The 16,828-nt window shown below is 46.4% G+C and overlaps 1 protein-coding gene across 2 annotated transcripts in view; it reads right to left on the bottom strand.

Annotated features, from left to right (window-relative positions):
- SPA17 (sperm autoantigenic protein 17) overlaps positions 1-16,828 on the bottom strand; it is a 102,178-nt gene that overhangs the window by 4,177 nt on the left and 81,173 nt on the right. For both annotated transcript variants that reach the window (XM_044281971.1, XM_044281970.1), the window contains one exon: positions 14,316-14,532. In XM_044281971.1, the coding sequence (XP_044137906.1) occupies positions 14,332-14,532 (201 nt within the window). In that variant the 3' untranslated portion in view covers positions 14,316-14,331. The remainder of the gene's footprint in view (positions 1-14,315; positions 14,533-16,828) is intronic.

The following is a 16,828-nucleotide window of genomic DNA, read 5'->3' as shown; positions in this document are numbered from 1 at the left end:
ACTGGATGCTATGCGTTCACTACACGCATTGCATCTGGACGGAAAACTCGATGGTGTGAGAAGTATTAGGTCATAAACTACATATGCTCCAATGCTCTGACTTCATGCATAGATCGTATAAATGGTAAAGAAAAGTGTACAATAAAATTCATATATTTGCCTATAAATTAATACCCCAGGCAGCAACTTCCTTCCAAACTATTTCAGTTCCTCACCATTTTACAATCTCTGCTTGCGGGCAGTAATTTGGAACATTGCGGTATATTTTCTGAGGCTAAAACTCTGATACTGTACTTCTCACAGCTTAAAGTTTGTTACAATTGTGTCCAGTCTAGACAATGCTCTGTGAGTTAGGCCTCATACACACGACCGTGGTGTGTTTTGCGGTCCGCATATCGCGGATCCGCAAAACACAGATGGCGTCCGTGCGCGTTCCGCAATTTATTTGACAGCCTTTAATAAAAATGCCTATTCTTGTCCGCAAAGCGGACAACAATAGGACATGTTATATTTTTTTAGCGGGGCCACAGAACGGAGCAACGGATCTGGACAGCACACGGAGTGCTGTCCGCATCTTTTGCAGCCCCATTGAAGTGAATGGGTCCGCATCCAAGCCGCCAAAACGGCAGCTCGGATGCGGACCAAAACAACGGCCGTGTGCATGAGGCCTTAAAGTGGGTTTCCAAGTGATTTATACTGATGACCTATCCTCAGGATAGTTCATCAGTATCTTATCGGTCATGCTCTCACTTCTGGCACCCCTGCCGACCAGCGGTTAGAAGAGGTAGCGGTGCTCCGGTGAGTGAGCTTACCATGCACAGCCCCATATACTGGTTAACATCTGTGCTTGGTATTGCAGCTCAGACCCACTCACTTGAATGGGAATGAGCTGTGCCTAAGTCATGTGACCAATGAACATGATGTCCCTGGCCTAGGAAGAGGCCACAGCGGCCTCTTCAAGCAGCTTATTGGAGAGGGTCCCGGAAGTTGGACCCCCACTGATCAGATACTGATCACCTATCCTGGAACACTTGGAAAACCCCTTTAGGGTCCATTCACATGTCCGCAATTTCGTTCCGCAGAATTGCGGACACATTAATTTCTATGTTGCGGACCCGCACTTCCGGGTCCACAATTCCGTCCCCGAAAAAAATAGAACATGTCCTATTCTTGTCCACAATTGCGGACAAGAATAGACATATTCTTTTAGTGCCGGCAATGTGCGGTCCGCAAAATGCGGAACGCACATTGCCGCTGTCCGTGGATCCGCAAAACACACACGGATGTGTGAATTGACCCTTAAACTGTTGTGAGTCCAGAGTGACAAATTTTACCTTCACTGATACACTGTAAAAAAAAAAAAAAGAAGATCTGATTAGGACAGAGATTGTGCTGCTGATGTGTGTTACAGAGGATTGTCTAGTGTGATACAGTGTAACAAACCCTCAGCAGTGAGAGGTTTTAAGTTAGGAAAGGTTTTTAGCCTTTGGATGTAAATAATGATCGCATTTACTGCCAGTAAGCAGAGATGTTGAAAATTATGAGGAATTGAGACACAGTCTATTACAAAGTTGCTTGATTTGTTTGACCATGGCAACTGAGCAGTTAAATAGAGAGAGGAGACTTCCTGATCACCTCAGCCAGTTAGCACCCACAGAACAGCCATGTCAGCACTCCTATTACAATTATCACAATACACTGCAATACAGAGTTATTGCAGTGTATCGTATAAGCAGTGTATCAGCAGTGTATCGTATATTACAAATAAAAAAACCTTCCCTATTTATTATATAAAATAATTGGTATTATCAAATTGCTGTTTAACTTTGACTATTAACTTTAACTATTTTTGGTTAACTTGTGGACAAGAATAGCATTACATTGATCAATGTGGCATCAAGTATCTTAATGGGCAGATACAAGACTGGCATTACAAATGTAATGATAGTAAATCTGGCAGGCAGCTGGAGGCCACGTCCCCTCCAACCACTTTTCTCAACAATTTTAAAAAGGGACGAGACGTGAAAAGTTGCAAATTATTGTAAAATTATGGCCCGAGAGATAATGTGCACCTTTTCTTACGCCACAATATTAGCATAAACACTTTAATAAAAGTCCCTCAATTCGTGCCTAAGGAAAACAACTATAACTCGATAGATAAAACTGGAAAAATATTGCAAAAACTCTTGGGGTCATTTATCAAACTAGTGTAAAGTAGAACTGGATTATTTGCCCTTAGCAACCAATCAGATACCACCTTTCATTTTCCAAAGGAGCTGTGAAAAATGAAAGGTGGAATGTGATTGGTTGCTATGGGCAACTAAACCAGTTCTACTTTACACCATTTTGATAAATGACCCCATCTGTGTGTAGCCTCAAGCTTAGCGTACGTTCAGATGTGACTGAAATACTGCGGAGTGGCCTTCATGTATTTTTAATGCAGCAAATCCACAGCATCGCAGTACTGGCAAAACGCAAATCACCGCAGACCTCTGGTGCAGATTTTAAACACCCTGCTGGGGATTTCCAGCCAAAACACTGCCAATTTTCGCATGTGGCATACCCTTTGAGTATGTTCACACATAGCAGATACACCGCGGATTTGTTGACAAATCCATAGCATTGAACAGTACCAGTATAGTGGAAAAGATTTTAAAAAATCTCATCCACATGCTGCGTAAAAAGTCTGCAACATAAATTGACCTGCGGTGTGCATCTGAAATCAGCAGCATGTCAATGTATACCGCAGATCTCCACTGTGGACTTCAGAGGATGAAATCCAAAGCCATTTTGCAGCAAAAACGCATGTACAATATTTGGGGGCACATTTATTAAGACCAGCGTTTTAGACGGCGATCTTAATAAAGCCCTAAACTGGCGGAGGATCCGCCGGAGCGCCAGTTCTAAATGGAAGACAGCTTCCGAGCTGTCCTACATCTAGACCTTTTTACTACGTCTAAAAGAGGCATAGAAAATAATGAATGAGATGGGCCTGCTGGCCCCACCCCACCCACAAATTTAGACCTGGCTTGAGCAGGAAAAAGTCACAGATAGCAGCGTAACTAACCGCTGCGCCACCATTTGCGCCTAAAATACTCCTAATTTAGGCATATTTCAGATTAATAAATGACCACCATGGTTTTTGGATCCGCAGCAAAATGAAATCTTAAGCAGTATTTTCCGATGTATTCTCTGTACCATGTGGACATACACTTAGGGGCACATTAACTAAAGGCCTTAGGTTTTAAAAAGGCCCTGCGCTAGCGGGGGATCGCTGAAGTTATGTACAGGGCCGTCCTCTACATAACTTCGGCGGATCCAGCACCGCTTCAAAATGTAAGATAGCTTCCTACAGTAGCTGTCTTACATAGCGAACCTTTCACCTGCATTTCACTTTATAAACTATCAAAAGTACCTTATAGATCATCTTCAGTGTGTTATTATACAGCCTTGTCCCGCTTTTCTGTCATGTTTATCCTTGAAAAAAATCGCCTTATAAAGTAATCTTTTCCTGCTCCACAAGTCACGCTAGAAGTCAAGGGGGTAGCCCTTCCCTCACTTCAGGCTGTACCTCCCCTGCCCTAACCCCGCCTCTATGCACTCTAATTGACACCCGGCTCAGTCGCCGGGACCGCGCTTGTACAGGCTGCGCATGCGCCGTCGTCCTCATTCACAGCGCTATCCCGTCTATCGCGCATGCGCCGTCCCCACTGTTCCTCACAAGCACAGCTCTTTCAGCATAAGTAACTGCCCACACCCAAACTCTTTGCCGCCGCCCCCTCCGCTATGTGAAATCTCACGCAAGCGCAGTACCGCGGACTGCCTGCGCGATGTAGAAGCTCCTGAGGGCAATAGCTTTAAATTTGTCACTAGACTCAGCGCATGCTCGGCGCACTCCCAGTGACACATTTGAAGCTGTTGCCCTCAGGAGCTTCTACATCGCGCAGGCAGTGCACGGTACTGCGCCTGCGTGAGATTTCACATAGCGGAGGGGGGCGGCGGCAAAGAGTTTGGGTATGAGCAGTTACTTATGCTGGAAGAGGCGTGCTTAGGCTCTAAAGGAAGGCGGCTGGGCACTATACGGGGGAGTTACTGGGCTCCAGATTAGGATAATACCGCCCCTCTGGGCACCTTGGACACTCATTTGCATAACATAAAAAGTGGATTTTAAAAATGAAGACTACAGCAAGAAATAAGGTATCTTATTGTACATGGCAGTAGTAACACCTTAATATGCTCAAACCAGGTGACAGATTCTCTTTAATAACTGACCCCCCTTAGACTTCTGTGGGCTGCAGAGGTAACCTGATCCTTCCGTGACCTGCTGACGGATTTGAAAAGTTAGTTAAAAGGGGCAGCGGAAGTACAGACTGATAGGTGGAGAAGGAGGCATATTCTAGAATAAGATGCAGTACAACGTTTCCTAGCTTCACTTGTACTATCTATGAAAAATTGAAATGATGGCTACTCTTTAAGTTACAACTAACCTGATGATATAAAATGTAGGTGTAAAAGACGCCGCAGATGCCGGTACAAGCACCGTCGAGCTTCCTCGCTGTAAGAATACTCACGGCAGCATATGTCTATCATGACTTTCCTCATTACTGTCTAGTAGGAGACGATTCCTTGGCCGTCATCCAGACAGGAAAACATAAGTCTCCAGTTATCGGTTTTACGTATTTATAGACTAATCTGACATAAAGAGTATGGCATAAGTATGGACGCAGGAAGCGCTATGTATATAATCAGTGACCGGGCAGACGGACAATCAGCAGCAGCGCCTGGCATAATAACATTTCAATTGCTTCAGATTCTCATTTTCAAGATCTCTGTTTGCTGCCATTGAAAGGAAACATTATTTACATCCAGTGGCTGAAAACACTCCCTAATCTGATATTTCTCACATAGCTCAGGTCTTTACTGTCATTTAGAGTGTACCCTTTTAAAGGTGTATTTCACTACAATTAAGACAATACTAAATGGACTGCAAATGGTTATAGAAAGGATCTTATACTCACCTTGCCAAGATCCAAGCTAATGCCTGTATATCACATAAAGGAGGGCCTCATTCACTTTGTGGTACAATTGCACAGGTAGTGGGACTCTAATAAAGCCTATGCACTAAAGGGCTGCCAAAAATTACAAGGAACCGGCACTCCAATACACCTTTTATTACACATAAAGGAGTGCATCATACACACCCTTGAAAAATTATGATTGATGGCCTGCTGGTGACCCTCTAAAACATTAGGGGCGAGTGCCTGCTGCTGATCTGACCATCTAAAACATTATGGACGAGGGCCTGCTGCTGAGCTGACCATCTAAAACATTAGGGGCGAGGGCCTGCTGCTGAGCTGACCATCTAAAACATTATCGGCGAGGGCCTGCTGCTGAGCTGACCATCTAAAACATTAGGGGCGAGGGCCTGCTGCTGAGCTGACCATCTAAAACATTATCGGCGAGGGCCTGCTGCTGAGCTGACCATCTAAAACATTAGGGGCGAGGGCCTGCTGCTGAGCTGACCATCTAAAACATTATCGGCGAGGGCCTGCTGCTGAGCTGACCATCTAAAACATTATCGGCGAGGGCCTGCTGCTGAGCTGACCATCTAAAATATTATGGGCGATGGCCTGCTGCCGAACTGACCATCTAAAACATTATGGACGAGAGCCTGCTACTGAGCTGACCATCTAAAAGATTATGGGCGAGGGCCTGCTGCTGAGCTGACCATCTAAAGCATTAGGGTTGAGGGTCTGCTGCTGAGATGACTCTCTAAAACATTAGGGGCGAGGGCAGCCTAAGGCCTCATGCACACGACCGTTGTGTGCATCCGTGGCCGTTGTGCCGTTTTCCGTTTTTTTTTCGCGGACCCATTGACTTTCAATGGGTCCGTGGAAAAATCGGAAAATGCACCGTTTTGCAGCCGAGACGGTGATCCGTGTTTCCTGTCCGTCAAAAAAATATGACCTGTCCTATTTTTTTTACGGACAACGGTTCACGGACCCATTCAAGTCAATGGGTCCGTGAAAGAACACGGATGCACACAAGATTGGCATCCGTGTCCGTGGCCGTAGGTTACTTTCATACAGACAGATCCGAAGATCCGTCTGCATAAAAGCTTTTTCAGAGGTGAGTTTTTACTCAGATCCGACAGTATATTCTAACACAGAGGCGTTCCCATGGTGATGGGGACGCTTCAGGTTAGAATATACTGAAAAACTGTGTACATGACTGCCCCCTGCTGCCTGGCAGGTGCTGCCAGGCCGCAGGGGGCAGACCCCCCCCCCCCCCCTGTTTTTAACTCATTGGTGGCCAGTGCGGCCGCCCCCCCCCCTCCCTCCCCTGTAGTTAACTCATTGGTGGCCAGTGGGCCCCCCCTCCCTCCCCTGTAGTTAACTTGTTGGTAGCCAGCCCCCCCTCCCTCCCCTGTAGTTAACTCATTGGTGGCCAGTGGGCCCCCCTCCCTCCCCTGTAGTTAACTTGTTGGGAGCAAGCCCCCCCTCCCTCCTCTGTAGTTAGCTCATTGGTGTCCAGTGGGCCCCCCCTCCCTCCGCTGTAGATAACTCGTTGGTGGCCAGTGGGCCCTCTCCCCTCCCTCACCTAATTAAAATCTCCCCCCTATCATTGGTGGCAGTGGAGAGTACCGATCGGAGTCCCAGTGTAATCGCTGGGGCTCCGATCGGTAACCATGGCAACCGGGACGCTACTGCAGTCCCGGTTGCCATGGTTACTTAGCAATTTGTAGAAGCTTCATACTTACCTGCGAGCTGCGATGTCTGTGTCCGGCCGGGAGCTCCTCCTACTGGTAAGTGACAGATCATTAGGCCATGCACCGCACAGACCTGCAGCACCAGTCAGCCATCAGTCAGTAGCTTGCCGAGCTCCAAAGCCGCCACCAAGTTACGGCCATTATCAGACACAACCATGCCTGATTGTAGTCACAGCTCAGTCTGGTCCCTTATACCCTGCCACATATCAGTGGCGGTGTGCTGTTTGTCACCTAAGCAAATTAGTTTCCAAACTGTCTGTTGCCGCTTCCCCACTGCAGTGCTACACTGCTTCCAGCTACTGACTGATGGCTGACTGGTGCTGCAAGACAATTCAGAGGTGGAAGTGGAGGAGGTGGAGGAGAAGGGGGCAGCCACTAATGTAGGTGGTGGCGGAAATCCTGATGGAAGTAGGGCCCACAATCCTTGGCGTCAGTAGCACCTGTGCCATCCCAGGGTATCGCTCACTCCCGGGCTCCACAATGTTCACCCAGTGTGCGGTCAGGGAAATGTAGCATCCCTGGCCACAAGCACTTGTCCATGTGTCAGTCGTTAAGTGGACCTTCCCAATAACTGCATTGGTCAGGGCACGGGTGATGTTACGGGACACATGCTGGTGTAAGGCGGGGACAGCACACCGGGCAAAATAGTGGTGGCTGGGAAATGAGTAAAGAGGGACGGTCGCCGCCATCAGGCTGCGGAAAGCCTCAGTGTCCACAAGCCTAAGGCCTCCTGCACATGAACGTGTGCACCCGTGGCTGTGCTGCGGCCCGCAAAATGTGGGCCGCAATGCATGAACACCGACCATGGGGCAGCCGGAGCGGATCGTGGACCCATTCACTTTAATGGGTCTGCGATCCAGCTGTTCAGCAAAAAGATAGGACATGTTCTATCTTTTTGCGGAACGGAAGTACGGGACGAAACCTCACGGAAGCACTCCGTAGTGCTTCCGTAGGGTTCCGTTCCGTGCTTCCGTTCTGCACCATTCCGCATCTCTGGATTTGCGGACCCATTGAAGTGAATGGGTCCGCATCTATGATGCTGAATGCACACGGAACGGTGCCTGTGTATTGCGGATCCGCAAATGCAGTCCGCAATACGGCAACGGGAGACCTACGGTCGTGTGCAGGAGGCCTAAATGGCAACATTTCCAAGGCCAGCAATTTGGAAAGGTGCGCATTTAATGCTGTGGCCTGTGGGTGGATGGCTGGGTATTTGCGCTTTCGTTCAAAGGCCTGGGGTATGGACATCTGTACGCTGCACTGGGACACAGAAGTGAATGTGCTAGCTTATGGTGCTTGCGAAAGTCCAGATGCAGGGCGGCAGGCATCTGGGCCTGCTTCTTGGACAGGGGATTGGCCAGCACGTAACACAGGGGAAGAGGAGGCAGTGGTGTGACCCGCAGACACCGATTGTGGACCCAGGCGTTCGGCCCACCTATTAGGATGCTTTGATGCCATGTGGCGGATCATGCTGTTGGTGGTGAGGTTGCTAGTGTTCATGCCCATGCTCATTTTGGGATGGCACAGGTTGCAAATGACAATTCTTTTATCATCCGCACTTTCATCAAAAAAGCGCCAGACTGCGGAACACCTACCCCTTGGCAAGGGAGATTTCCGCAAGGGGTGCTACGGGGAACAGTTGCGGGCCTGTTAGGTGTGGCCCGCCTTCTCCCTCTTGCCACCCCACTGCCTCTTCCAGCCTGTTACGGTGCTGCGGATCCCTCCCCCTCTTTACTGCTGTCCTCGCTTGGCTTGCCACCTTCCCAGGTTGGGTCAGTAATTTAATCGTCCACCACCTCCTCTTCCACTTCCTCACTCTGCTCATCCTCCTGACTTGTTGACCTAACAACAACCTCACTCACACAACTGTGTCTCATCCTCATTATTAACCTCTTGAGACACTAATTGCAGTTGACTTATTGGCAACTATGTCTCATCATCATTAGCCACCTCGTGAAACACTAATTGCCGTTCCCCAACGCCATCTTCTTCTGACTGTGGATGCTCAAGAGTTTGGGAATCAGGGCACAAAATCTCCTCATATCCCTCTTCAAGCAGGCTTGGCGAGAGGCCCAAATTAAGGAATAGCACTGAAAAGAGCTCCTCGAAATGTCCGAGTGTGGGATCACTTGTTTGCAAAGACTCTCCATGGTGGGAGGAAGGAGGATCAGGGCGAGGATTCTGTTGACCAGACTCTTGGCTACTAAGACTGGACTTTGTGGAAGACAGGGTGGTGCTTAACCGACAGGAAGCATTATCTGCTGCAATCCAATCGATCACCTGCTCGCACTGGTGACTTTGAGAGTGGTGTCCTGCGCCGCCCTGCAAACTGGGACATGAAGCTAGGTATCGTGGATGAGTATGTTTCTTGTGCTCTGCCAGCAGGCACAGTTTCACCGCGCCCAGGGCCACGGCCTCTGCGTGCTTCATCAGCATCACGGGCACTTACTGCTCGCCTTCATCATATTAAATGGTATATATGCTTGCAAGTATGTCACACGTACAGTAGCGCAGTTTTTTTAAGCGTATGCGCAAATGAATTACAGTCAATGTCACAGATTTGGGATGCGGAAATGTTATACAGGAGAGGTACCACAGGTAATGGCGCTGCTGTCACTAGCGGCTAAGAAAAAATTACAGTCAATGTCACAGATATTTGCGAAAATTTTATACAGGAGATGTAGCGCAGGTAATGTCACTGGACGTCACAGATATTTTTAGTACGCGCACACGTTAAACAGGAGATGAAGTGCAGATAATGTCGCTGTCCGCAGCGTCTACGGAAAAAGTACACTGGATGACACTGATATTTTTAAGATGTGCAAACGTTATACAAGAGATGTAGCGCAGGTAATGTCACTGTCCGCAGCGGACACCATCTACGGAAAAAGTACACTGGATGTCAGATTTTTTTAGGATGCGCAAATGTTATACAGAAGATGTAGCGCAGGTTATGTCACTGTCCGCAGCGTCTACGGAAAAAGTACACTGGATGTCACAGATATTTTTAGACTGCGCACACGTTACACAGGAGATGTAGCGCAGATAATGTCGCTGTCTGCAGCAGCCAAACAATTGCAAGCTATTTAGCGCAGTTTGTTCAGCCGAGCATGCTCGCTGAACACTAGTAACCTGTCATTTATTTTATGCTGGCCTCACTGAGGGCAACAAAAAATAGTGGCAGACATGCTGATCTGAGTAGTCTGTCACTTTATCTGCTAATGTTACATGCCTGTGCAGCCCTTACTGTAAAATCCTTGCAGTGCGTGACGGAAAAGAATTTGCCTCCCACTCACCTGCCGCTGTTTGACAGTTTTCTCCTAGGGAAAGGCTGTGTGGGTTGGCGAGGTTTGCGGGCACTCATAAATAAGCCGGACTCTTCTCCGGAAGCCTGTGACTCTACTTCAGCACTGGATGCAAGGATTATACAGCAACTGATGTACAGGCATGGAACACTGGCAGATTAGACAGACTGATTAAATCTGCGTCTGTCACTACTTTGTGCTGATGATGCCCTCAGTAAGGGCATCATAACGTTTATGACAGGCTCCCTTTAACAAAGTTCTGTATATGGTACTGTTGTGCTCCAAAACTAAGTTATAACTGACAGTCAGAACTCTGTGGTTATCTGGACTTTCCTGTTGGGAGTCCAGCAGCTAGCATACTATTTCATAGCTATATTTTTTTATTAAACAATAGACCCTGTGTACACTGGGTTCGGGATACTTATAAAATGTCACAATCAAAAAGGTCACAATAAAACAATAAAAAAACATCTAATTAAACATACTGCCCATATATTTTTCTATGCCAGGGAAAGCTGCATCCGTATCTTCCCCAATGGGTCCGACTCGTTGGGTCGCAGCTGTCTGTGGCAAAGCAAATCGGGGCTGCTTGTATCCCGATGCGGTATACAAATAGCAATTTGTCTGTGCATGCAAATCGAATGTAAACTGTAAAATATAAATAAATACACTGTCTGAAGGGTATCGCAATGCCAACGCAAATACTGGCTTGTTCTAGTATTTTTTCTTTATAGTGTCGAGATTATCCATCCACTATGATTGTCTCAAATTATCGGGTGTGCTGGATGTTGTTACAATTGTCCAGCAGGTCTGTGTAGCACACTTATTTGTATCGTTTTTGCTGTGCAACAATGTGGTGCAACTCCACTTGTCTCAGGATTTTTTGTACTCACTGTGGCCTCAATGAAGCCATTCTGCGGGAGGGTTACTGCTGTGGCGTCCCACGCTTCCACCTTTCTCCGCTATAGCTGTGATGTTTCCAGTTCTGTCCAAGTCTCGTCTCTGCTCTCGCGACGGACCTGTCTCAACAGATTAATTTACGTGAGTCCTGCACCAATCCTTGTGGTGTATGTGGCAAAGGCACGTCTTTGTAATAGATGAATAGTTCTTCTTTCAGTACATGGCCATGCACCGCCGGGATGTATATCTCACAGGTATTACGCCCAATGACCTGTGAGATATACATCCCGGCGGTGCATGGCCATGTACTGAAAGAAGAACTATTCATCTATTACAAAGACGTGCCTTTGCCACATACACCACAAGGATTGGTGCAGGACTCACGTAAATCAATCTGTTGAGACAGGTCCGTCGCGAGAGCAGAGACGAGACTTGGACAGAACTGGAAACATCACAGCTATAGCGGAGAAAGGTGGAAGCGTGGGACGCCACGGCAGTAACCCTCCCGCAGAATGGCTTCATTGAGGCCACAGTGAGTACAAAAAATCCTGAGACAAGTGGAGTTGCACCACATTGTTGCACAGCAAAAACGATACAAATAAGTGTGCTACACAGACCTGCTGGACAATTGTAACAACATCCAGCACACCCGATAATTTGAGACAATCATAGTGGATGGATAATCTCGACACTATAAAGAAAAAATACTAGAACAAGCCAGTATTTGCGTTGGCATTGCGATACCCTTCAGACAGTGTATTTATTTATATTTTACAGTTTACATTCGATTTGCATGCACAGACAAATTGCTATTTGTATACCGCATCGGGATACAAGCAGCCCCGATTTGCTTTGCCACAGACAGCTGCGACCCAACGAGTCGGACCCATTGGGGAAGATACGGATGCAGCTTTCCCTGGCATAGAAAAATATATGGGCAGTATGTTTAATTAGATGTTTTTTATTGTTTTATTGTGACCTTTTTGATTGTGACATTTTATAAGTATCCCGAACCCAGTGTACACAGGGTCTATTGTTTAATAAAAAAATGTAACTATACATCTCGGTCCCACGTGAATTCCCATAGTTCTGAGTGCCGGTTCTATTCCACATTTATATACCAATTAGAACTAGGGGTGTTTCTTTTGAACCTGTGCACCGATCGTGATAAACCAGAGTGAGCCACCTGCTTAGTATTTACTATTTCATAGCTATGGTGATGAGCCTAAGGCCTCATGGACATGACCGTATTTTGCGGTCCGCAAATTGAGGATCTGCAAAATATGGATATCGTCCATCGTGTGAATGCATTGACTTCAATGGGTCCCTTGTCCGCATTTTGCAGCCTAGTATAGGACATATTCTATATTCTTGCGGAACGGACATATGGATGCAGAAAGCACCCAATCATTCTGCAAAAAGATGCAAAATGAAGAACACGGACCCATTGAAGTCATTAGGTCCGCAAAAAGAAATGCCAACGGCTCATGAATCGCATTTGTATTTTGTGGATTGACGATTTGCAAAGCGCAAAGTGGATATGGTCATGTGCATGAGGCCTTAAGGTCATTTCACATAGACCAATGTTTCAGGCAATTATTGGGAACAAATCAAATGTTTCCAATAATTGTCTGATCATCAGAAGAGATGACGGCTGCATATACATGCATCAATCACCTCTGCTGTATGGGGGCGAGCGATCGCAGCAGGCCAATTATCGGGAACAAGTGTTTCCACAAACGTTGGCCCCATTATTGGCACAGGATAAAAGGACCATTATAAATGTTGGTTAATTTAATGGAGTTCAATAATGAAAAGATGTTGCTGACTCCTATCCAACAAAAGAAATCTGATATCTGTGTGATTATGTCATGGGAGCGTCTGTATGGCAGGAGAGTGCCCCAGACGTACAGTCTGAGAAAGACCCCTGTGTTGGTTGATACGTGGTAATTTATGTAGAGGAGAAAATATAAGATTTAAAAAATTGAGAAGATATTGCTGTTTGGCTGCTGCATCTGGGAATTATTACTACCTGCTGATGGTGTCCGCATTTTCTTTGCTTTGTATAAGGATACTTGTAAGGTTGCATTTACAAGTTCAGGATTTTTGTTGCTATTTGCATTAATTTCGTAAAAAAAAACGCAAAAAAAACATTGCAGAGTACAGTGACTGCTCAGAGAGCTTTAGAGTTTTTTGTAATTGGAGGTTCTGGTCTCCGCTGCCTGCTGCTCGCTTAGTGGTTCTGTTTGCATGTGGTCACAGCGGACTCAGCATCGTGCACATTTTTCTGCCCTCACGGTCACAGGCGGCACGGTGCAGCGGCTCTGGGCATTTGACTGCACTGTTTGTAGGTAAGGAATGAAATAACTGCATTAACTCTCAGCAATTAGGGGGACAGTGGCCTGGTGAGATTCCTAGAGGCAAAAATTAATTTGATGCCCAACTCTGTGCACCCCTGCAAGGTAACGAGTGCATTGTTTGTGTCAGGTAACAGGGGCAATTACTTGTGTATGGTAAAGTTCCTTTAATCCAGCATTCACTAATCCACCACATGCTGCTGTCACAGATCAGCCTGACCTTTTACAGATCCTGAATGCTGACGTGAGGTGACAGTGACAATACGGTTCTGCAAGACGGTTCGGGCTGCATGGTACACATACGGCCACATGACCTCAATATTTACCTATCGAGTATAAGGTCACAGGCGATTTGCATTGATCACAAGAAATCCGACCATGTCCGAATTTTTTAAAATTTTGCACAACTTTTCCCGTATACAGAAACAGGTTGTGGTCATTTTACTGGGACCATAAGTTGCAATGTAGCCCGTGACAGTCCCCTGCTTCCCGCAGCTGGTTTCTGGGCCCTTTGTTCCCCCACCGCTGCTGTCTCTCTGGTCTTCACATCCTGTTTGATAGGGGTCTCATGGCTGCTGCAGCTAATGAATGAACGCAGTGGGTCACTTGATACACAGGGGACAGATCATCACTGTGGCCAGTCATTGGCTTCAGTGGCCACGAGACCTGTGTCAAACAAGACATTGACATGCGAAGAGCAGAATGAGGTGGCAATAGGGGAACAAAGGACTTGGAACCCAGCAGCGGAGAGCAGGTGAATATGCTTTGCTCCACAGGTCCGGCTACGTAGGAGGGTCTGGCAGAAAGCCCTTCTGAAGGTGAACAACCCCTTTAAGTGGTTGTGACTACTGAACACTCATGATTACCTGAAAGGTTTGGGCTCTAGAATCAGACACGGCTGCCGAGCTGCGGAATATAGTGGAGCTATATGAATAAAGATTATTATTATGATACCTACAGTGCATAGATCCTGCAGATACTGACCTCATACAATCCTGGTCTAATCCCCGTCATGCTCTCCCTGCGCACTGCTGCCTTCTTTACCCTCTTTGTGCTTTACATCTTTATCGCCACTTTTCATTTTCTTCCTTGTCATGTGACCACGGAAACCGGCCTGGATTTTAGCGGCGGCTGCGTTGGCATCGGGGTCATCCAAGTCAATATCGATAGCTTCTTCTGGCTGCTTCCTGAAAGCTTCCTTCTGGAAAGGAAAAGAATCAAAGTGTTTCAGTCCATAGACATAAGGGCAAGTATGCAGTATGAATGACATGATGGTCAGGTGTTGGGGGAATTGAGGATGGAAAATTCACAAAACATAGGCCTCTTTCACATGAGCGTGACGCATTGGCTCCGGATGAGTTCACTGACACTCGCACCATTTTGCAAGCAAGGTCAGTCGGTTTTCTCTGCGATTGCGTTCAGTTGTTCCATTTTTTTACGCGCGGGTGCAATGCGTTTTGATGCGTTTTTCACGCTCGTGATAAAAAAACTGAAGGTTTACAAACATCTCTTAGCAACCATCAGCGAAAAACGCATTGCATCCACACTTGCTTGCGGACGCAATGCGTTTTTCACTGAAGCCCCATTCACTCCTATGGGGCCAGGGCTGCGTGAACAGAACTGATGCGTGAAAAAAAACCGCTCATGTACACTGACCCATTGAAATGAATGGGTCAGGATTCAGTGCGGGTGCTATGCGTTTACGTCACGCATTGCACCCGTGTGGAAAGCTCGCTTGTGTGAAATGGGCCATACCATTACACTGCCCCATAGAGCATCCAGGGAGAAGAGAGTTCTGCAAGCCTGGGCTGCTCAAGTGAGAGTTGGTAGAGTAGAGACGTGGGCTCAGGCATGGGTTTTGGGGTGCACAAGTAGGCTGGATTTCATACTTCACAAGAGAGGTAGTCATGACATAAGATGGATAAAAGATTATGAAACAAAATGGAATAAGAATCATAAAATGAGTGAAAGACCCTAAAACACACCGTAGAGACTGTATATAGAAGCCTAATTGCTAAAGTGAGATAGAATAGAGTTATGTAATATAGATCAAAGACCCCTCATCCTTTGTTTCACACTGAGATTTTAAATAACTCCTGGCCAGCGTGACGCATTTCATGCAGCTTAACGAGCTGAAGCCTTTACATCAGAGTAATATCTGCTCATACAGCTTTAATATGGGGGGGAGGGGGGGGGAGGGGCGACAGGGGACTCGCCCTCAAGTATTACAGCTAAAAGTTACCACCACCGTACAGTCTTCTATTCTCACAGTCCAACACAACCATATAACACAACCACTGCGGGGAAAAGCGCGTCACCAGCGAGATTTAGTAAATTATGGTAAAAGAACCGGAGTCAGAACCCGATCGGCTTATAACATGGCAAATGTCTGATCACAAGAGCACTAGAAACTAGTGTCCAATAATCCAGAATGTTTGATAATCTTGCTCTTAGCAGGAACAATGAATTCCAGATTATTGGAATATTCCTGTACTTTTATTCTTCTATTACCTGCATATTAAATTATACCAGAAATGATTATTATATGACCCACCCCAACCAAAAATAACTATATTAATCTTGGGGGTTGTGTAGACACCGCTGGTTCAGGAGAGGAGACATCTGGGATGCTGGAACTGTGATGTTCTTTAGTTTGGGACACTTAACCCCTTAGTGACCTGCCTGTTTTGGGCCTTACTCTTCCTTTTTTCATCATCGCGTTCCAAGAGCTATAACTTTGTTATTTTTCCGTCTCTATAGCTTTATGAGGGCTTGTTTTTTGCGGGACAAGTTGTCGTTTTTAATGGCGCCATTTTGGGGTACACATAACTTTCTGATTAACTTTTATTAAGGCCCCTTGCAGACGAGCATGTCCTGATTAGGTCCGCGGATGCGTTGCGTCTGCGATCAGGGAAAATTGTGTGAGTGAGTACACAATTTTAGTTTTGACTGCGATTGCGTTGCGTTGCTCAGTTTTTTTCTGTGCGAGTGCAATGCGTTTTGCACGCGCGAGAGAAAAAACTGATTGTGGTACCCGAACCTGGACTTCTTCACTGAAGTTCGGGTTTGGGTTTGGTGTTCTGTAGATTTTATTATTTTCTCTTATAACATGGTTATAATGGAAAATAATAGCAATCTTAATACAGAATGCTTACTAAAATGTGGCATGAGGGGTTAAAAATAAAATAAAAAATTAACTCACCTCATCCACTTGTTCGCGCAGCTGGCATCTTCTTCTTTCAGGACCTGCCAAAGGACCTTTGATGACGTAATCTTCTATTTGGATGATGTAATCTTCTATCTTCATTCAGCAGGACCTGCGCTGACGTCACCGCGCTCACCACTTGGTGAGCGCTATTACGTCATCAAAGGTCCTTTGGCAGGTCCTGAAAGAAGACATGCCGACTGCGCGAACAAGCAGATGAGGCAAGTTATTTTTATTTTTTAACCCCTCAAGCCACATTTTAGCAAGCATTCTGTATTAAGAATGCAATTAT

Source organism: Bufo gargarizans, chromosome 2 (genome assembly GCF_014858855.1).
Source record: "Bufo gargarizans isolate SCDJY-AF-19 chromosome 2, ASM1485885v1, whole genome shotgun sequence".
NCBI lineage: Eukaryota > Metazoa > Chordata > Amphibia > Anura > Bufonidae > Bufo > Bufo gargarizans.
This window is presented reverse-complemented; position numbering and strand designations above follow the sequence as displayed.